The sequence below is a fragment of the Xiphophorus couchianus genome, chromosome 2 (assembly GCF_001444195.1).
Source record: "Xiphophorus couchianus chromosome 2, X_couchianus-1.0, whole genome shotgun sequence".
Lineage (NCBI taxonomy): Eukaryota > Metazoa > Chordata > Actinopteri > Cyprinodontiformes > Poeciliidae > Xiphophorus > Xiphophorus couchianus.
The window spans coordinates 23,315,736-23,339,020 of NC_040229.1; the positions used below are offsets into that span (position 1 = coordinate 23,315,736).

The 23,285-nt window shown below is 36.6% G+C and overlaps 2 protein-coding genes across 2 annotated transcripts; both read left to right on the forward strand.

The window, feature by feature from the left end:
• The first annotated feature begins 21 nt into the window (after positions 1-21).
• herpud1 (homocysteine-inducible, endoplasmic reticulum stress-inducible, ubiquitin-like domain member 1) lies at positions 22-8,857 on the forward strand. Its single transcript, XM_028044287.1, has 8 exons — positions 22-450; positions 2,036-2,113; positions 3,084-3,149; positions 4,933-5,090; positions 5,556-5,666; positions 5,753-6,124; positions 6,942-7,059; positions 7,244-8,857. Exons 1-8 carry the CDS (start codon positions 298-300, stop codon positions 7,418-7,420), a joined length of 1,233 nt encoding a protein of 410 aa, XP_027900088.1. The 5' UTR covers positions 22-297; the 3' UTR covers positions 7,421-8,857.
• Positions 8,858-11,274: 2,417 nt separating this feature from the next.
• On the forward strand, positions 11,275-21,561 carry cetp (cholesteryl ester transfer protein, plasma). Its single transcript, XM_028027674.1, has 18 exons — positions 11,275-11,423; positions 11,616-11,890; positions 13,640-13,754; positions 13,840-13,971; positions 14,793-14,863; positions 15,280-15,367; positions 16,293-16,362; positions 16,444-16,504; positions 16,746-16,837; positions 16,968-17,067; positions 17,494-17,573; positions 18,446-18,496; positions 18,579-18,731; positions 19,178-19,245; positions 20,054-20,096; positions 20,638-20,710; positions 21,014-21,099; positions 21,184-21,561. Exons 2-18 carry the CDS (start codon positions 11,755-11,757, stop codon positions 21,259-21,261), a joined length of 1,497 nt encoding a protein of 498 aa, XP_027883475.1. The 5' UTR covers positions 11,275-11,423; positions 11,616-11,754; the 3' UTR covers positions 21,262-21,561.
• The last annotated feature ends 1,724 nt before the right edge of the window (positions 21,562-23,285 follow it).

Genomic DNA, 23,285 nt, shown 5'->3' on the forward strand with positions numbered 1-23,285 from the left:
AACATTTGACGAGCCTCCACGTCTGAGCGAAAGTGGCGTTTAGCCAATCAGGAGCGGCCACAATGTGTTTGGAAACAATACTGTTCCTGTAAAGTCCCGTTCGACGGACCGCATACGGACAGTTCTAGACGCTGCTCCGGCCGTAAAGTTTGTCAGCTCAAGAGAAGGTTTGCTTTTGTTCCAGCCTTTCTTACCAGCATATTTTTATAAAAACGCGTCACTATTCCTGAGTAGCGTTGTTGTAGCGAATACCTCCACCCAGTTCTCGTAACCGCATCAACTGACTCAAAAGTGAAAATGGATTTAGAAGATTCTCAACAAAAGACGACCAGTCTTCTCGTTAAAACGCCTAACCAGGCTCAGGAGGACCAGATTATTGATGGCGTCGACATGAAGTGGACTGTAAAGGACCTTAAGGCTCATTTGTCGAGGGTTTACCCAAGCAAACCGGTAAGTAATAAGAGGCTAGATATTAGCTCGAGGCTAAGTTGCGGAATGTCATAACACAGCCGCTCCGAGCTAACAGCTGTCAGCCATTTCCTCCGTATTATCTTCCTGCCTGGGTGTATTTGTTCTAAATGTCCGCTTGTTACAGGTTTTCAAAGGGGCCATAGAAATCTTCATAATGCTTCCTTGGTAACCCATAAATTCAGGGGGGGTTGTTTTTGGATTTTTTTTTTTACAATGTTTTCCACAAGCTAAAAAGGCACCGAGAGTACAGTTTGTGAAGCAAAGATTCAACAGAGGTCATCTCAGGGCGCTGTAGTCAACAAGGTTCAATTGGAGTATGGTAGTGACTGATGCAAAGAATACCCCAGAATAAACTATTTTATCTGAAAGAACTACAAAATACATTTCAGACAATGACAATTTAATATTTGTTTGTGAAAATGAAGTTCGTTATAAGCTGAAATTCTTGAGTTAATGTCCCTCCATTGTTAAATATTGCAACCCCAAAATGCTTAAAGATGGCCACAAAGTGTTAAACTATCTTACATGAATATTCTGCCTTTGGTAATCATATCAAATGTCTATTGACCCAAAATACTCAAAAAATCAGCCTATGTTGAATTTATTCATGGAGAAAGACAGTTTTACAACAGGGATGAGGAGTATTCAACCTTAAATCGAAAAAATAGCTTTTTTGTCATTCAAAGTAGATGTTTTAGTCAAAATATAGGTACTCTGACAGGCCACTTGGTTGAATTTGTTTTATTTTATTTTTTTAAAGGGTGGTCTTCAGATAAACAAACATGCATTTTATTGGATCAAGGCCCCAGCACTACTCCACCTATGTTGAATAAAATTGTAAAAACTATATTCTTTACCTTAATATGGGAAAGTCTTGAAAAAAATTGTTGCATTTGTTTCTGAGATTAGATGGTGCAGTTAGTCGGTGAGACCTCAGACACTAAACTGAAATAAACATCAAAGTTAAAGAGAAGCTGTAGTTTCGCAGTAAAGTTAATTATTATTGATCAACTCTGGGAAGTTAGCCATGTGGTTTTAGCCGACTCTGTTAATATTAAATAACATGCCGCTCATCAGCAGCAAATTTATGTAAATCTAAGAGTAAAATCGCCCAGCAAGCGGAAGAAATTTTATTTTTAGATCAGCTCAGATCTGTTTTAGTTGTCAATATCTGAGGTAATCCTGATTAGGTCTGCATTATCAATAGTCAGATGTTGTGGGAACAGGTGAGGCAGGTGTTTGCAAGCAAAATGCAGAAACTAAGAAATTGTGGATTTCAACATTTTTCTTTCAAAATGTTTTGCATAATTCACTAGTAATAACCTCAACTGTGTAGTATTTTAAAAATAACATTGCTGTCAAAAACTTCTACAAAAGCCAATAATTTAATGACATCATAGACATGTTTATTTGCTCTTTTGCAGTTTGAAACATAGCATTTTAAGTTTTCTTTACATGACTGTAGCAAATTATCCTTAGTAGAAAATTGGTTTAATGTGAGATTTTCTTTCTTCCAAATGATTTAAAGCCTGAAATGTAAGTGTTTTTTTTTTTTGTATTTTAGGCAGTAAGTGACCAGAGACTGATCTTTGCTGGCAAGCTTCTGCCTGATCATTTGCACATCAAAGATCTTTTCAGACAGGTATGTTTTCTTTGTGTTTATTGTTCATTACAATCTGTTTAAATTTATTAGAACTTAGAAATAATTCAAATTTACAATTAAACTTTAAATCAGCTTATTAAAATTATTCTGGGTAATGCAGGGTACATAATTTCTGGACACTTTTCTTAAAAACACAATTTTTCAAGTGTTTTCTTCTGTTGCCATGGCACTATTTTGTGAACACATTTTTTTAAGCACGTCGTGAATGTTTAACACTGGGCTGTGTTGCGAACCAGATTATTCCAGCATACGCCAAGCCATCCAAGATTGACTTTTGTTAGTGTCCTTACATTTAGAATGATTACACCAACCAGTATGAACTTCAACAGTGCATGTCTTGCTTTGAGAAAAGAAACACCAGCTCTGTGTTAAGTAGGAACAGTAGAGCTGGGCCTGGAGCTGCAAGCAAATACCGCTAATAACAGGAAACACAACAGGGGATTATTCTAGGGATCCATCGTGTAATGTCATTTGATTAGTAAATATTGTGAGAGTGCAAAAGTCCAAAGGTCTTTGGCTTCTATTTTTGTTTCCTGAAGAATTATATTATCTCTTGTATCTATATTTTAGCAAAGACTTGTTTTTTCAAAGCTGAGGCAAAAGAAGAACATAGTTTAAATCAGGTGTTAGAATGCACTGAGTGCTAAACTAGGTTATTGTGATTTTGTGTCTAACATTGTTGAGGGGGGGGGGGGGTTATTTTGATTTTATGTGACTGCGAAATTGTTCTGGTTGTCGAAGGTTTAAGGTGACCCAGACCTTTCCACTGTGAAATAACCATGATCTTACATAAATAGAAAAGAAACAACAGCTGTGTTGTAGCCAACGTAACAGAAGGACAAGCAGCATTTTGTGTTTATACCAGCTTGCTGTCATTTTTTTCCCAAAGTGACGACTCTGTGAGGGTTTACATGGAGGAAAAGTCACTTTTTTATCTTTGATTTTGCAGCTGGACTCCATTCCCACTTTGCACCTGGTGTGCCCCATGAGGAATCCACCCCAAGCAGCAACAAAGGTAAACATTAGTTTGAAAAGTCTTTAAATTACTGATCTAGAACTGTAGTCTCTGCAGTTCTAGATTAGAATCTGTGCCAGGGATGTATGCAGATAGATATTTGTGAGGTGGAAGCTCAATAACAAAGATAGAGTTTCAGGGTGCTCTAAAAGTCTTAAAGCTTCAAACAGTGTTTTATATGTCTCTCAAGTCAAACTGAAATTGCCTGCTCCTTTGTCATGAAGGAGCACATTGTATGTGTGTCGTTTTGGGAACTGACGGTCTAATGGGACAACCACCCCCCTGTTTCTCTGCTGTCTGACCGTGATATCTGCCACCCTCCTCCTGAGCATTACGCCAAGACCGCGGGAGGGTTAACCAAGCTTGGCTTAAAACAAGGCTATGTAATAGCAGGGTAAAATCTGTCATCAGTAATGATTATGAATCTTACTGTAAATTGTATTAAAGTGTCCTTTTGGCTAACTTTGGGCTAAAAACCATGGAGTCACCTTCAAGTTAAACTTGTGGGAGTAGAGTTTTTCCTATTCATGCAATTCTGAAATTTATATCGTAATGGCCTTAAAATATTAAGCTTCACTCACTGAAACTCTGAGAAACCTTGAGAAAAAAATGGTAAACGAGTTGTTTTTCCAAAACAAAATTTTGTTTGAGTATATTTTCGTCCAATATTTTTGAGTACAGTTGTGGTTACCGTTACGTAAGAGCAACCAAACACTCTTAAAGCAGAGATTGATTATTTTAATTCTGAATGTGTCTGGTTTTGTTTTCCTAAGTGGTTCGAGTTTGTCGTCTTGTCAGCAGTTTATTTTGCACGGCGCATTTTATTTAGCATATTTAACTTCTGTATGTGGAGCTGAAAATTCTGTTCAGACAAATGGTACCTTAATGTTTTGCATCTTCTTTTAGTGATATTCTAGGCTTTTACAACTTGGTTTTAGAAATTATGTAGTCTATTGGACTGAGATATGTTTAGTCATATTTTAATGAACAAGTTGTTTTCAAAATGACAAAAACATAAAAAACGACCGTCTTTATAGCAGGTGTGCTCATTCAACTCCTCCTTTTCTACTGACATGCTGTGAGGTGGAACAGTTCCACTTCAGCTGTCATCCTTAAAGATCTTACTCCTAAAGATGGCTTGCTTCGGTTTCACTGTCTTCTTCACTTTGGTTAATACTCAGAACCTGCAGGTGTTTGTGCATCCTGTTACTTAATTAAACCAGGGTACTGCAGCTAGCAGGTCTTTTGACCTTGCACTCTTCATACCTTTTACTCAAAATGATGAACAGGTTTTTTTTTTTTTTTTTAGATCTAACATTTAGAGGTTTTCTATAGAATAATTGCATTGAATTTGCACAATAGAATGACACTAAAGTACCAGTAATATTTTTAGTTCTGTCTTTTTAGTTATTAGGTTGGAAATTATGTGCTTTTTTCATAAATATATTTTTACAGCATTTTCCACAAATGTCAACATCCTATAAAGGAAACTAAATCTATTCTCTTTTTTTTTCATTATTAATTTTTCAAAACCTAAAAGTCAAAATTAATTTAAATTTAGGTCAAATTTCCTGTTGTAGAGTGATTTTATAAATATATACTGCTCAAAAAAAATAAAGGGAACACTTTAAGTGTTAAACACCTGTTTAAGTGTTCCCTTTATTTTTTTGAGCAGTGTATATTGCTAGACTGAAAGCAAAATGTCTCTTTGGATTGTAAAAGTTGCAGAACCCTGGTGTACACCAAATCTCACATTTCTCACACTTTGTGTTTTGTTCTGCAGACCAAAGAGGCAGAACAACCACATCCTTCCAGTTTGAGCCCACCTGTTGAGACCCCCAGCACACCAGAGCTCAGGCAGAGGAGACAGACTTCTTCAACGACTTCTACTCAGAGCCACATGCAGACGCCTGGAGCTCCAACATGGCCGGCGTCAACACCGTAAGCTATAAAGAGACGGCTTTCTTAATTTAAGAGTGTTTTAAACAAGGCGCAAAGTGGGAGGGGAAACGGCATAAAGCTGCTGAAGATTGTTTATAAAAATCTAAGAATGTCAGATTAAAGAGAGGAAAATCACAAGATGCAGCCAGTAATTACCCCAAAACATACAGTCATTTCTGTTTGCTACTCTCTTCAGAGTAACCTCTTGTCACAGACTGAAGTGAAACTTAAAGACATTGAGAAGAAATCACTTGGGAGTTTCCATGAGAGCACCTAACACTTTCAGAATGAATAGCTCTTTTATAAGTGCAGTTTTCAGATTGTGAGCATTAGTATTAACTTCCACCTGGCCAACAAATAAATATGCATGTGATTTTTAAGCCAAGCATTCCATATTTTATCGCTGCTGGTGTTTTTCCTGGACAAAAGATCACGTTTCTTATAAGATTTCTATTTCTCCCGCAGCGCTGCAGCATCCCAGCTGACCCAGCCAGCCTTTCCTGCCTTATCTCTGTACAGCCCCCAGCAGCTCCTGTGGCTCCAACATGTTTACGCGAGACAATATTACATGCAGTAGTGAGTATCTGTTGATTATTGATTCTCTCCATTTTTCCTTGACTTTTTGTCATTTCTGATCTCTAAATCTAATTTCCCACCAATAGCCACGCAGCCATGGCAGCGGCAGGCTCTGTTCCCCCGACGCCGGTGGCAACCATTGGCCAATACCCACCTCTACCTGCCCACCAAGTTCCTGTCCCAGCCCCTTTGGCCAATCAGAACCCCATTGATAACCTGCCAGTGAATCAGAACCCGGTGCAGGACGCCGCTTTCATCAACCCGGGGGAGGCCAATCAGAACATGCGAATGAACGCACAGGGCGGGCCCGTAATGGAGGACGAGGAGGACGTGGAGCGCGACTGGCTGGACTGGTTGTACTCTGCGGCAAGACTCAGCGTCCTGCTCATGATCGTTTACTTCAACTCCAACCTGAGCCGCTTTCTGCTGGTGATGAGCACGCTGCTCGTCATGTATCTGTAAGCTTCTCTGCTACTCTTTGTTTTTATATTTTGAATCAATTTGAGAATACATCTTCTTGGCTGATAAGCAGCATTAAGAAAAGTGAAAAACACTTTTCACTTATTTCCCAAATAATCGGTCATAGTTTGGTTTCCTTTGATTATACATTAGTGGCTGTAAATGTATGATTCAGAACATGCTTCAGTTGGACAAGCAAAAATCAATTTGAGCAAATAACAGATTCAATTTGAAGTCCATGTGCCAAACACCTTCTCTGTTCAGTAGGGGAAAAAAATAGAATGAAGCTTTAAGTTTTTTTTGTTTGTTTGTTTTGGGTTTTTTTTTATATCTGCGATATTAGTGGTGACTGACCAGCAGGGGGAGCACTGTTTCATTTCTGGTGCACATAAGTAGTTGCTGACTGTGTGAAGACTGCCCACCTGTCAGGATCTGAGGCACCTAAAGCTGCTCTAAAAACTTGTATCTCCTTTTTTTTTTTTTCAAACTCCTCAAGAGAAAGTATTTTCTTTTTGTACACACACAGAAAAAGTGAAATATGCTAATGTAATGTAATGAATCTTCAATCAGAATCCTGCTTTTTTTTCTTTTTACAAAGGTAATGCAGTTCTGAAGCTAATTTTAATAGATTTTTTGAAATATATTTTCTGCTTTATGGATTCATGTGTTTTAGGTCAGAGTTTTGGCTTTGCAGTGCACATCCTTGTTAATTGTACTGACTTTGATTTTTACTGTCCACAGATATGGTCTAATACTGACACAATTGAACATTTTTGCATTTACAGAAACTAATTTCTTATCTCTTTGCATATGCAGACACACTATGGGCTGGTTTCCCTTCAGAAGGCCAGCACCGGTTCAAGCACCCAACCTCCAGCCCCCTGAGGTCCAACACAACCAGCAGAATGAGGACAGGAATCCTGAGCACAATCTTGTAAGAATTTCAGATTTTATTTGCTTAAGTTTCCAGTATCTTCAAATTGTTTAAACATGATCTTTGCTAATATTATACCAGAATTGTTTTGACCTGGTCATAGATGAACAAATGACCACCGCGGATGGAGGTTTATTGTGAACTACTTTTCACTGAGAAGCTTTTCTGTCCTTTGACTCTTCAGGCCGAAGAACCAGCTGATGGACAGATTGTGGACCACGCAGCTGAGGAATCTGAGGAGCCGATGATGGCAGTTTTGGTTCCTCCTCACAGGGTGTCTGTCATGTGGACAGCCTGGGTCTTCTTTAAAACTTTCTTCTCCTCCCTTATACCTGAGGTTGCTCAGGGCATGGCGAACTGAGCTCCTGAGGAGGCAGCGTTTGGTTTATAATGGCAACTGGAGAGCATGCTGGGATCCTAGAAGCTGCTGAAGCAGCAGGAAGTGGCAAACCGAATACCAGCACAATGAGACTTGCCAAAAAAAAATGGACGGTACCAAAAGACTGAAAGCTGGCAGTTTCTCTTTGCTAGTTTCAGGTTTCTATCCCAGCACCATGTTTAATGCTTCATCAGAAGGTAACAGACACAAGGTGGAACCTGAAGGTAAAGGAAGGAAAGTCTTTGCTTTTTGTGATTTCTCTTTTAGTATGAGGAATTTTTTTTTTTCCAAAAGCATTCGAGTTTCATTAGATCTAAAAGAGAGAAAAAAAAAGAGTTGTATGTGACCAGTAAGTTTGTCACATACATATACTCCTGAATCTGTTTTTAGATTCTCTGAAAGAACATTGCGTTAGCACATTTTTAACAGAGGTGGTTTTCACTTTTAAGCTTTTTGCCACTACGGAGGCAAAGGAACTCACTCAATGGACCTTCTGGAAACCGACTAAAGTAATAAAAAATCAGCTTGTTAGTCTGTGATTGCAGGTGATTTTCAGGAGTGCCACACTATAAACTTTAAGTTATAATTGGAATACAATTTATTTCAAGAAAACTGAAGAAGAAATTCATATTTCGGATTAAGCGCGGGGTGGGGGGGTTGATCCCAGATTACTTTTTTCCACCTCTTTCATTCCACTCTTAAGGCTTTAAGGTGGATTCTTTTTATTGAAAATGCAAATATTTTTATGTAATTGATTTGAAAGTAGCTTATAACAGCATGTTAAAAAAAACAAACTGTATATATATATTTTTTTTTGTGTGTCCACAACACACTTTACATGTAACATCTATCATATGCAAGCTTCAACATATAGGTTATGACTCATGACCTTTTAGGGCTCAGAACCTTTCACACATAAATAGTTGAAATTACAGATCAAATTCAATATAAAGAAGCAAACTATATTGTGAAAAAATTATATTAGGAGGACTCTCAGCTTTTTGTTGATGTGTTTTTCTGGTAGTATTCCAGATTATATGATTCAATACACTATTCCTCTTTCTGATATTTTATATAATTATGTTGAATGGGAAATGATCAGATACAAATGACTTTAGTACTTCATTCTTTCGCATGAATTTTGGTCTGTAATAGTAAATAGGTTTTATAATCTTGTCTCTGTAAAGCCTTGAAGTAACATTTAAGTAAGCAGAATGAAAGGTCGTTGTATAATCTTGTATATTTTCTGTACCTTAACTTAATGCTTGTATCTCCTGTGTGGGGAGGAAAGAAGACTGTGGCAAAGGTCACTGTGTATAGTGGACATTTTTATCTTTATTTTTGTTCCAACCTTAAAATGGCCCTTGCAATGGAAAAGTTTCTTATAAAAGATGCAATAAATGTTTGTATGTCAAATAATTTTTTTTGTTTGTTTTTGTGAAGAAACTGTTTCTGCCCTTTTTAAAGAACAAAAAAGTCCCTTCCTTTTCCACTGCATAAGGAAATCATAGGGAAAAGCCCTGATGGGATATTTCCCAGAACCTGTAGCTTATTGATTGGTCAAATGTTTTCAGCACTGTTAAGTTATTTGACGTTTAAATTCCACCACAGTTCACATGTTTGGTTAAAGTTAAACTGTAACAGGTTTTAAATCAACTTCTGCTTTTGACTGTCTACCCAGTATTATTTACATTTGTCTTTTGAGATCTCCAAGAGGAGGTTGGGAAATTTTTTACTTCAAAGAAAATGTTTTAAAATCTTTTACAGTTCAGACTCTGTAGGAACTTCAGAGGCGGTTCAACAAAGTAAAAGCTTCTCTATGAATCCCCAGTTGACTCACTGTGATCAGAGAAGCTGAATGTTTGGTTCCACCTGAGCTGATATCAAGTATTTTACGTGAACCCTCAAACTTGACTTGAGGTAGTTCTGCAGTGAAAGTCAGAACCTCTTGCTCACCAGAGAAATCTCCAACACTAGTGTGCTAAGCAAGGTAGCTTTTGTATCTCCAGTTTATTTTTGGGTGTGTGTGTGTGAACCCTGTTGTGGCCCCGCAGACCCATGTCTGAACCCTACACTCTGAAACAGTCAGGCCGGTAGCATCCTCAAGGATTTACGCACGATATTAAATGATAAAACAGGGTTTATTCTGGTGTTGACAACCATCCCCGGCTCCAGACGAGTTTAACAGTTATTAACAAGCTCAAGGTGCTGTATTGTTGTTAGCCAGACATCTTGTAGCTAACATTACCTGCATCCAACCGCATTATTCAACTCACTCTGTGAGTTAACTGTGCCAAGTTATTTGCGTTTTGCTGGTTTGCTGCATGATTCTAGCACACACCTGCGCTGCTCTGCACAGGTGTAAACCCAGCAAGAGCGTCCTAGTAGTGATGTGTCGGTCGCTAACGATCCGGCTCTAAGAGCCGGCTCTTTGAAGTGAACGATTGGAACCGGCTCCACAATGGGAGCCGTTTTAGGATCCTATTTGGGAGCCAGGTTTTTTTCTACAGTACATCGCTGTCTCTCCGCCTCCCTGTCGTTGTGCTTGTGCTCTGCAAGTGCCAGAGCCGATAGTTTTTCCCCACATCGTTTTTTTTTTTTGTCCTGTGGTGCCTCGCTGTCTCTCCCCCCCTTCTCCTCCCCCTTCTCCCTCTCCTTGCGCGTTTTGCTCTTCTGCCAGTGCTAGAGCGGAGAGTTTTTTTCCCCTCGGTCGGTCCACTGCCCTCAAGTCAAGCGTGTGCTCCACACATCTGACCAATCACACATAACACTGAATATTATTTGATATTTGTATTGTGGCACCTTTTCTGTTATGAAGCTGCTTTGATACTTTTTCGTATTGTGGTGGGTGTTTGTATTTATATTTAACTGTTTAATTTATTTTAACTTATTTTTGTGGAAGTGGTGCTATTTAATTTAATTGGTTATAATAAAAGGTTTATTTATCAGGCATTGTTATGTGGCATTTTTACTCATAAGTGCTTAACAATGTCAATAATGAAACAAAATATTATAAAATTAATAAAATATATATGGGGAGCCGTTTGGGAGCCGAAAGAGCCGGCTCTCCACAGTAAGAAGAGCCATTAGAGCCGCATCTCGAAAAGGAGCCGAAAATCCCATCACTGCGTCCAAGCGCTCATGATGCGTTTAAAGGCGGCTCGGAAAAACAGGTTACGATGTGTTAACGGATTAAACAGTTTTAACTGCTGAAAACAGTGACGGAGCACACAGATATGGGAAGTGCGAAAGCCCCTACTGTATCACATTGATATAGGAATAACAGAGAGTTGGCCATTCTAAGGTAAAAATAGCAAACAGCTTCCAGTCCAGGAGGGGCACGGCTGACCCCCAATGCCCGCCTATGCCGTCGGACCTGTTGACAACCCATGAGAAAATGACAACAAAAATACCATATCAGAGCAAATTCTCATACTTTATATGTAACGCTTAACACACAGAAAATAAGTATTTAGACTAATAGACCTCGTGAGCTGACGTCCTGGAGGGGCGTCAGCTCAATCCTTACTGACCTTGAGTATTTCTTCTGTTTATCTCCAATTTACATTTCTCACTCTCTGTGTGGATCATCAGTTGCGTCTTGCAGATCGCATCTCACAGCTCATATAAAACTTAAATATAAACAAATGTATTTTTTAGCTACTCGCATGGATCTTAATTATAAACTAATTTTGATTCTGTAATCTGGATGGTACAAAAGTTGGAATGTATAATACTGTTACAAGATCAAATTCAACTCATCCACATAGGAGGTTTGGAGGACAAAACGCAGTAGGACATGAATACTTGGACTCAGCTCCTGTATCCAGTTACCCTGAGAACCTTTGCATGTTAAAACCCTCTTTGTTCAAACAGAGCTCAGTACAGGGAAGTTGGTCACCTGGACAGAGCAGGGAAACTGGGAGTTTTTGACAGAAATGTATGTTTTTTCAAGTTTTTGGAGATTTTTGAATATTATTTTGGGGTATGTACAATAATAATATTTGCCTTGACTTCTTTTCTTTTAATATCAGCTATTTTTCGTCTTGCGTCATCTCGCCCACTTTAATTTGTGTAGTAGGTTTTGCAGCTGTTACCTCACTGACAAAGTTGCACTTTGACCTGTTTTTTTCCCCCCCCCAAATCTGAGTCGGTGTTTGTCTCTTCACTCCTACAGTACACCACACAACTCCTCCGTTTCTGATTGGGTGAACAAGGCAGTTTGTCCCTAGAAAGCGACGGTAAGCTAAACCTGTAGCTTTAACAGGCTGCAGAGCGATTGTTGCAGTAATTCGAGAGTTGGAGGATCTAGCAGAATGCCAGGCGAAATTTCTCCCTGGCTGCTGCTCCTCTCTCTGTTTGGAACGACCCACAGCTGCCTTCAGGATCCTTCTTCGGCCTACAAATACACTGGAATTGTATGCAGACTCACCTATCCAGCGGCCGTTGTGTGTGAGTAGTACTGACATCCCCCAATCCAATCTGATTATGCTACATGCAACAAGTGAATGCAGTTTAATCAGAATGGTTTCACAATACAGTAAACAGAAACTGAGAAATGATGAAGTCCTCACCAGTGGCTTTCTAATGGAGGGTCGAGGATGACATTTATTTTAGACTGATTGAGTGTTTTTGCCCAGTAAAAACCCAGTAAAAACAGATCCCTGTCATCTTACATTAACCAAGATCAAAGATACACAGATGCTTAATTCACCCATCATTGCTTTGTTTTCTTTCCTTTGTTGGTCCTGATCAATATTTCTCCAGGACTTCTGAAGGTTTTCATTGTTTTACTGTGACCTTTGGCTTCTCTCTCACTTAGTATCTGCCTATTTTCTGAGGATTGTTCAACTGCTTCTCTGTTATGTTACATTAACTCTGACCTGTGCATTATTCAGCAGAAAAGAAGGTCTCTAAACTGAACGAATTAACGTGTGTTTTCAAAACACACAACAGACAACTTATTGGATAATTTAGGATTTTTGTTCCCAGCATTTTTACACTGATTCAAATTCTGTAAACTACTCGGTTAAAATTACCAAAGGAAGCATGTTTTGACAGGTAGAAGACTGTTTTTTATTACCAGCAAGTACAAGTGTAGTTATATTGGCCAATAAATGAACTCCAAGCTTAAGATATGACTTACAATGAATCTTTATTAAGAGCAAAAACAGAACAAGACAAACATCAGTTTGACAAAAACAAAGAAATGTAAACAAAGGATACAACTGGAGCATAAACACAAAACAGCAGGCTTTTCAATTCGTTCTAACACATAAAATAAAAAAATTATTCAAATGTTTAAAATACTTATGTCTTTCAAGTTTTTTTTTGTATTATTGTTGCTGTCCAATATTAAGAATATATAATGATTTATATACTCAAGTAATTCAATAAAATTTGGCTTATGATTAAAGACCTTAATGAACATGGAATTAGGACAGAAATAGCAGGATAATAACATAAAAGTAAGAATTTACTGTCAATATCTGTATCATCAAACAAGACATTCTTTCAATATGAGAAAAAAATTGTGATTAACAATGAATTTTAAAACTATTAGCGTTTATGTGTCAATCTGCACACGTGTCCTTAAATCTGCCATTTTAAAAGGTATTCAAAAAGTACAAAATGTCAGATTGAAAGGTTTAAATATAAGCTCTGCAAAGATCCACTGTTATATATTATACATGGTGAAAGTCAGCTTTGCTTCTTCAGGACCTAAACGACTGGTTTTTATTGATAAAATCCATGACTTCCTCAATGAGTTCAATCATCATTTTAAGACTTGAAGCTAGTTAGGGTTATGTAGCTGGAGAAAGTTTCAAAGCACATCAGCAAGGTTTTGAAGTGGACCAGTCAAAGTCCAGATTTAGATCAAATAGAGATGTTAGGATGTGCTCAAAAACTCTCCAAACTGGCTAAAAAAATCTTTTTCACATCAGGGAAGGTCTGCTCCATTTATATTATATTTATTCATACTGGATAAATGGAATAATAGTTTCCAAACTGTTTTCAGGACTATCTTTGTATTATGTTAAATTTTTTTTGATGATCTGAAACTTTTGATACAAAAAAAGTAAAACCGGAACATAAAAGGAGCAATTTGTGTTTTTACCACTCTGTAAAGTCTACTCCTTCAAGTTGAGTCTATGTGGGTTTTTCACAGTCTGGTCCTGTAATGTGTCTTTATGTCTTTAGTGAATGAGAAAACCACGAAAGTTATTGAGGCAGCTTTCCAACATGCCCGTTACCCAAGCATGCAAGGAGAGAAATCTGCTGGTTTCTTTGGCAAAGTCTCATATGGCCTAGAAAAGTAAGTGCTCACGCTCAAACCTCCACAAAAATGTATCGACAACACAACAAGCTACTGCAGGTTTCTCTCTGTGTGACTTACCCAGTTTGGAGATTTACAACCTGTCGATCGGCCGGAGTGACTTTGAGCTGCGTCCAGGGGAAGGCATCGGTCTGGAGATAAACAACGTCTCCGCTGTGTTCAGTGGCACCATTCAGTACGGATATGGCAGCTGGCTGTGAGTCTGAATGTGCAAGTTTGGTCAAAAAAGTCAGAGTGTTTTATACACATTTAATTATTTACCTTCAACTTTTTTGTTGTGCTCTGTCACATTACAATCACAACTCACAGTGTACTTGATCCAATATTTATATGATAAATCAACACAAGGTAGGGAATATTGGGAGGTGGAAGAAAAGTGATATATTGGTGTAAGTCTTTTTATTTTCATACAAATACAAATATGACATGCATTTGTATTCAGTCCCTGGAATTTGCTTTGATCAAAATCATTCTAAAGTACTTCTATACATTTAGGGTAATTTTTCTGTTAGCATCTGAACCTACTGCCCAGCATTGTACCACTTTCAACATGTTTCCAGATGTTGCCCTCTATTTACCTCTGTCCATCTGTCCATCAACTTTGACGAGCTGCCCCCAAGCATGATGCTGTTACAAGCATATTTCATTGCTTAGATGGCTCAAAAAGATTATTAAGAAGATTATTAAAATTATTTAAAATGGTTCTGTCAAAAGAGTCACGCACCAGGTTTTTGTAACAATCATCAGTGAGATGTTCGAATAATAATATATAACTTGATTCAGCAACATTTTAGTTAATATCAGCAAAATGGGATACACTATTGGGATTTTTATTTGTAAAAAAAATTAATAATTCACAAACTATTTTATAGTGTTCTTCTGTCATGTGACATACCAATAGAATATGTTTATGGTTAGAAAATTACAATAATGTACATAGGAGTATAAAGTTTTTGTTTTGTTTATTTCTCTTATTTTATTTTTGCAATTATTTAATTTTTGTTTTTCTTTTCTTAGAGTCAATGTTGGACACAGACTTGACTTTGAGGTTGAAACTCAGATTGATCTTGGAATCAACCCAAAGCTTTGTAAGTAAATAATGGACTTTTTCCCCCCTTAGTTTCAAAAGATATTTTTCATTTAACTAGTTTCACACAGTTGTTTCACTCTAGTAATCTTTTATTATTATTATTATTATTATTATTATTATTATTATTATTATTATTATTATTATTATTATTATTATTATTATTATTATCCAGTAATTTTCAGATTGAAAAATGTTTCATTAAAGTTTAAATATGCCTATTCTTTGCTATTGATTAATGTAAAAAAATGTAAAATAAAAATTGTATGCCCATTCTCAACGTCAACAAGCTTGTCAATCACACGTTCTAATGTATTGTGGGGTCTAATTATAACACTTATTACCATAGATAGTTATATTCTCTATCTCCATTTTTTCTAACAAATTCTTCTTTCTATTCCCAATCTATTTGTTCAGACTGCGGTAATTCAAAGGTCGCTGCAGACACATCTGATTGTTACCTGAATTTTCACAAGTTTCGCCTCTATCTGGAGGGAGACAAGGAGTAAGTGATGAAACTATACTAGATAAAAAAAGTATACACAGGTATGTTAAAATCCATGTTTTTGCAATGTAAAAAAATCACATCAAAATTGACTGTAAAACTTAAATTTTCCACTAGACATGTCAATCTAACTGAAAACAAATACATCTTTTGTGGGGGAAAACCTTAAAAATGATCTTAAAACTTGTGTACTAGAAGTCTTCATTGGACAGTATTTTTACAGGAAAGAGAAGTGGAAGACATACTGCAAAGTTTTATAGAGAAGTAAACAGGAACAATGGTATCAGTCAGGATAAGGGGTTACAATAATACACAGTATTTTATATGTACCATTTCACAGTAAAGATAATGGTCAGTAGTTACTGAAAATATGAAAACAGTGAAATTACTGAAACTGGACATTTTTCCACAACTGAAAAAAACAGATATCAGAAACTGGTGAAGGAGGCTCCCAGGAGCCTTAGAGGAACCCAGAAGGAACTAGAACCATTCTGGTTGGTGTGGATTATGTGCAGTCTGCTGTATTTTTATTGTTTTATGTAACCACTAACCAAAGGCCCAGCTAGGGACAAACAATGCAAATTAGCTCAGGTTCTAATGTTAACATGTATGGTATTTATAACAATTTGCACTTGTCCCTAAGAAAATAAATAATTTTAATTATTATAATATCTCTGTACCAAAGAGAGGGGTTGAAAGAAGAATCACATTGCATAAAAAGAAAAAAACAAAGAAAGCTCTCCAACAGATTTGTTTTTCAGTAGATTCGTCAGGATAAATGTCACCTTGACGGTGGAAAATGAGGTTAAGTTTTTCCTGGTCTCATTTTTCTTACTTTACAATAACCTGGCTTTTTAACAGGGGTGTGAAAACTTTGGCGATATGTTCACTGGTGTTAATGTGTGTCTCATTGTTTGTTGGTCAGACCCAACTGGCTGAAGAAGCTCTTCACTGACTTCATCACCTTCACAGTTAAGCTAGTCGTCAAAGGACAGGTGAGAGTGGAGACCGAAGGCTTTGGTTTTTTCATATCAGCTTCCAGTCAAACGTAATGACAAGTGTGTCGTCAAATGCAGATCTGTAAAGAGATCAACAAGCTGGCGGACATCCTGGCTGAATTTATACAAGACACAGCAGGTGAGGGTTATGTTGTCTGTGAAATCCAGGTTAATGTCGTCTCAGTGTCTGCTTGACCAAACTGAGGAACTAATTTATTCTAATTGTGGACCAGTTAGCAGATTTTCATCCCTGTCTGATAGAACAGTGCGGTATTACGGAGAAAATCTTTTTCATTTGAGTTGTAGGCTCTTAAATCTTCATGTTTAATGTTCTAAGATTGTCGTAACATCCGAATGTTTGGCTTTGTTTGTGTCTGCAGCTAACTTTCTCAGTGATGGCGGTATCAGTGTGGATATTGGTGTAACTACGACTCCTCTCATCACAGTGAACTACATAGAGTCTTACCACAAGGTTAAAAAGATCATTTGAAATAATCTGAATATTTTAGTTGTGTATAGTAAATATAGCATCCCTTATCTTGTCAGAATTATGTAGTGACATAAACTTTTCGTTGAGGCATGTTGATGTTTATCTCCTTCAGGGTCTGACAACCTACTTAAACTTGACTTCTGTGATCAACACCTCAGTTTTTCACCCAGATCACCTGACTGAAAACAGGATGCTTTACTTCTGGTTCTCAGGTGGGCTTTGATATAAATGCTTTAAAGCATGGGAGTGACGTCATTTTCTCTTTAAAGTCTCCACTTTGACAGTAAAAACACAGTTTAAATGTAGATTTCCATTATAGGATTTTACAGAATAAATGTCTTTATTTATGTTATTTTTTGTTTATTTCTTATATATATATATATATATATATATATATATATATATATATATATATATATACAGTACAGACCAAGTTTTTGATGTCTCTTGGCGATTTTTAAATTTGTATTTTATTTCTGAGAAGACCGTATATTTCTATTAATTAATTCATTACTACAGATTTTTTATTGCACATTTGACCCTGTAAATCCAATTTGAAGTGGGAAAATTGTTATTACTTTTCATAAAGTAGAAGCAACCTTGTTGTTGTAATTTTTTGTTTACTTTCTTAACAACAGATGACATTTTTAAACCACTGATTGCTGCTGCTCATCAAGATGGCCGCTTCCAACTTAACATTTCATCAGAAGACCTTAAGGTGAGTCATTTTCTGCCAAAAGTGGTGGAAAGTAAATATCTTGGCTACTTGTTCTGTAACAGGTTCCATTTAGGAGATAAATAGATCTATTGGGTCTTAATCTGCGGCGATGTGAGCACAAAGCTGGTCTTCTTTGTTTCTAAAAGAGTTCCCAGTGGTAGTCTGTGAGAATAAAAGGATTATGTGCACACTGTTTGTAAAAACCTAGTGTCATCTGTATGTATGAACATCTGCCACTTGGGATGTTCTGTTTTTGGAATAAATTGTCTGCAAATTCAGCTCTAAAGCCACCTCTGGCTTTTTATAATTGTAGCCAACAATGAGAAAAACTTAAGAATTTTTATTTATTTATTTGTAAAGATAAGAGAAAGGCTAGCTCAATTTTTTTGTGTGTGTTTGTTCATGCTGTGTTCAAATTAAAATCTCCAAAACAAAATGCCACCAATCATAAATGTCTAATTTTGTCATTCAATTTTATTTACTTTATCAGAAGCAAGTTGCACCAAAGCACTTCACAGCAAGATTAATAAAATAACATAAAGGAGTAACTAAAACACACAAAAAAAGACATAAGGAAAGATATTATAAACAATTCAGATATAATTGTTTATTCTTATAAAAGAATAAGAATATCAGGCTTTATTTAATTCAAATTAAAGCTTTTATATATTTTTTAACAAATAATATAAATATGTATTCAGTAGATGTTCATAAAACTTGAAAAGCTTGCAAATGTCATGTAATAAGAATGAGGCCCAAAGTTTCTATTTGCAATTTTAGGACTCATCGCACCCTGACATAAAAAATTACATCAATTAGAGTCCCAACTAAAACTCAATTTTTTTAAATGTTTTTTTTTTTTTTTGTTTCAGACACTTTTTAAGACAAACCTCTCCAGCATCAAGCCTGAATATGTTGCAAAGGTAATAATGAAAACATTTCCCTAATTCCGTTTTGTTTATTTATTTTCAAATATGAGATGTTGCTTTGTGTCTGGCTGCTCAGTGCTTGTTGGAATCAGCCTCCCCTGAGCTGAGAGTGTGGAGCTCCTCTGTTCCCACTCTGAACACTTCCACCGTGGGAACGTCAGTCTGGGCTCAGGCCACTGGAGAGCTCTACTGTGGGAGTCAAAACAAACCAACGCTGTCCTTTCAAATGGTACATCGAGGCATTCTTCGCTGAGTTTTGAAATGTTAATATGAAAAGATAATGACTTGAGCTCTTGTCCCACCTGGAGGTTCCTGTATCCACACAGAAAGATAGAAAGGGTTTAGAAAACAGTTTATGTAAAGTTCAAATTTTGTGAATTTTCAGGGAAGAAAAAAAAAAAGACAAATAGTAACACAGATTTAGTTCTGCAACAAAGAGAGTACACCTTCTTCTAGCTGTAAGTTTCTGTTTTCAGTCTTTTTCTAACAGCGTTTAAATCTAGGCAACAAATTTCATTGTCTTAAAACAAAAATATAGCCAAAGTGGAGAAGCTGTGCGTAGAAAAACAATGTATACTCTTGCTCTGTGGGATTCATTAAGAAAATAGCCTCTAGCTAGTTTTAGTCATTATTACATTGTTTGTAACTAATATTTGTTTGTCCCTGCATTTACAGAACATTACTGTAGATGTCACAGCTTCCTATGCAGACAAGAAACTTTTTCTCCATGGTAAACCACAACAGTAAGAGACTTTCTATAAATACAAAGAAAAAGCCTAAGCTAACTTTGCTGCAACTTTGCCTGCCTCAGTGAAAGTACAGCCTCAATTTTTTTCAGCATTTCGTTTAAATTGTAAAGGAAATGCAGCTTGCAACAATTGATGGAGACGATTGTTGCAAGAAGAAATTGTCTTTGTTGCAAGAACAAAATGTTAAGTATTTGTTCTTAGTACATAGAATTGGAAGGCTTCAGACTGAAGTTCAAGGCCAGACACTTAGATTTATGAAGATATTATTATTATTATTGTTATTATTATATTTTATTTTTTTATTTATTCTATTTTATTTTTTATTGCATAAGTAGGCTTAGCTATAAATTTTTAGGATGACAAGACAAAAAGATGTTCTTCTAGGGTCAGAACAGACACTCCAGTTTTTGTCTTACAGCCGTAGATATAAATGTTTCATTGTTGCTATTCTCTATCTGATGGAGATTAATACCACTCTGAGTAATTCTTAAGTCGTATTTCAAAAATACTCAAAAATACTTTTACTATACAAGACAAATTGTTCTCTGTGCCATGTTTTATTTAAGGAATAAGTAATCGTAGTCATTTATCAAGATACTCTTCATTTGGGGTTTAAAAAGATAATTGTTAAGATGTGAGATGTGGACATATGTTGATATAAAACAGTATAAAACAATTATTGAAAATAAAAAGTAAAAAAAAGATAATTGTAAATCTCCAGTTTAAAAACCACATACTAGTCAAATTTTAGTCAGTATGTGCAGAGTCTGTTGCTTGTTTGTGATGGAAATGACAATTACAGGATATCTGTCGTCCGAGCTGAGCTGCCTCAGCAGAATAAACTGGTGAGTAATTTTTATCATTTGTTTTAAACTAAACATTTATTTTTTATTGGCGAATACTTTAGCATATGAGCCTCATCCCACATGTGAGAAAAAAAACAACAACAGAAAAGCACTCGTGAGAATAATAATGGAAAGTGTGTAAAAACTTGTGCCAAAAACATATGAAAATATCTCATGTTGCAACACTATTTTTGTTGAACATTGAAAAATACGTAGAAAACCCTTCAACAGGAGTCACATGTTGCTACTCAGGGTTGCCTCCTGGGTCTGATGTGGGCTTCACATACAGAGTTTGAAGTGGACAGTAGACTGGATCCAACTGATATCACACATTATCAGTCGAAATGTTTCAAAACCGTAAAATCAATTTGCAAACCATGAGGTTTCCGTTGCTTTTACATGCTATGTTTTTTCTGCATTCATCTCTCAGTTTTATTCAGTCTTGCCTTGCTAAAGTTGAATTGGTTTTCACAGACATGAAAGCAGAGAATGCTTAAATGTTTTACTTGTGTTCTTCACTGACTAATCTTTCTGTTTGCAGATAAACGACGAAGCTCAAGTTGAGTTTATAAGGGAAGCTGTGGAGAAAATAGGCGTTCCTAAAGTCCTGTCTGGTATGAAACAGGCCCACTAAATAAAATAAACACAATCTTCCAACTGCTAACCTCACTCCTAATCAGTGAGGCAGCTTTTTGGTTAACATGGCCTTTTTCAGCATTGTTTTTTTTATTATTCTTTTTTTAAATCACACTTATGACTTTAAATAAATTATTCTTAACATTTTCTATTTTACTTTGACCTAATCCTTAATGGTGAAAAGGTTTCCACCCCATATATGTAATTATTTATCCATAGTTGGTCCATAAAATCCTTGCTGCACCTGTAACAAGAGTTGAGAAATGTGTTGTGTTTTCCAGTTTTGGAGGTGGAGATAACCAGGTTGATGGACAAACAGGGGGCAAACTTGTTTGATATCATTGACCCTGAGGTGCTTCATCAGGAAGTACGATATGTATTTTACTCCTCTTTTTTTGTCTGTATCAATGTTCAATATCTGCACAGTGACCTTACCGCTCTTATCCTGTAGGGATATATTGTGACTCAGATGGATTTCGGTTTCCCTCATCATCTTCTTGTGGACTTCCTGAAGAGGACGCTGCAGTGACTGTGCTGCTTGAAGCATCTAGAGCCAGTCTTCCTATGTATCACTCAAAAATCTGGTTTTAGCAACACTGTTTACCTTAAATTTAGAAAGTAAATAAGTAAAAAAAAAAAAATGCTTCACCCTAACAAACTAATTCATTTCCTTTTGTTTTTTGTTATTGTAGAAATAAAAAAAAACACACATTTGAAGTTGTTGACGTTACTGACCTCATCTGGAAAGCTTGTCCCACATCCACTGAATATTTCTTTAGCTTTGATTTGTGCTTGTTTTGTATGTTATTAAAAAAAAATACCCAGACAATTGCTTTGTTTTTGTGCTTCTTTCTTCTGTAAACATACTACTGAGTTCTGCACAAATCTAAATTCTGGGTGACTAGAAGAAAACATTTCTTGCGTCTGTTCAGGAATGCCTAAGAGAATGTGAATCGAATGTAAGGCACATACTTTCACTCAATATTATCTCGTATACTTTCAAAATACATGATAAAAAATAATTTATTTCAGTTACACTTTTTCAATGTTAACTTCCTACCTCTTCTCCTTCCTTGCTTATTTTTATTTAATTGTAATAGTGTTCTAATGCCACCAGGTGGCGGTAGCTGAGCACTATAGCTACCATTTTCTTTTTCAGCTACACAAAGCACGTTTACATTTTCAAAAGGATGTTTCGGAATATTATTTTAAAATTAAAACTTATTAGCCACAGTGAGTTGTACTTTTTATGACACTTTTGTTTTCCATCTTGGGAGAGCATAAATATTGGTTCAAAATATTACTTTTTCCCGTTAAATATAAATAATATTTTTTATCAGGCTAATTGAGCCAATAGATGATAAAACTACATAACGTCTGTATTATTACTGATGTGGGATTTTTACAACATCATTTGTTGATAAGAAGGCTAATAGTGGACACATGGAAAGGGTCTCTGCTGTTTTTTGTGTGGCATTCTCCAGAATGTTTTACCAAATATTTCTGCTTTATGTTGAAAAAAATACAGATTAAGGGCTTTACAGAGGCCTTTTTCTCTGTTGATGCTGACATTGATGGATTTATTTGATTTTTTTTTATATCAGATGATTTATTAATCTTCCTATGAATCAGAATCCTGAAAATACATTTCTGAAGAAGATGAAAAAAATAAGTTGCAATATTTGCAAAACTGTTCTCCGCACAACCTGAATCACTTCCATTTGACATATCCATGGGTAATTTATTTTTTTGGCCAGCATGCAGCAGTCTACGCTTCTCTGTGACTGTCTGGATGTGGATGGTGTGACCGTTTCATCTGATTGGCTGTCACTGCAGAATCGGATGTAAACAAGCAACTCACCCGGGCTAAATCTCCCAGCTGGCCGTGCCAGCCGTTTAGTCTCACAATACTCTTTGTGTTTAACATTCCTCTCCACTGCATTCTTGCCGTGCTGTCGACCTCCATGTCGGCAGTGGGAACCAAGGTCTCTGCTTAACACTGAAACACATCCTCCCTGCTGCCGAACGAAATGCTACAGGTTGTCACAAGTGGAGAGAAAACCTCTAACATGAATCACAAAAACATGTTTGTTTGTTTTTTATTATTATTGGAAGCCAATTGTTGCTTTAATGTAAGCAACTGCTTGCATGTTCTGGACATGCTTAGGAGAGGGAGCCCACTTGGTATTGGTCATTGACCCCTGGCCCTTCCCCCAGTCTGCACTTGTTGCATTCCTTTCCAAGCACAACCATAAACACACATGCAGTCCCACCACCATCTCTGGCCTCATCTTATCACCTTTTCTTCCTGTTTTGCTTTCTCACCTTCAACTCTCTGGGCTTCTGATAGCAGGACCTTCGTGAAAACCTTGAAAATTAGGTAAACATGGAGCTGCAGTGTTTCTGAAGAAGAAAAAGGTTAATTAAATGTTATGTTTACGTCTCCATGACCCCCCCCAACACATCCCTCCCGGGAGCGGCAAAAGAAAAGTATTTCAACATCAGTTGATCATTAAAACTGGTGATGAAAAATGTGTTTCTTTTTCTAAGTAA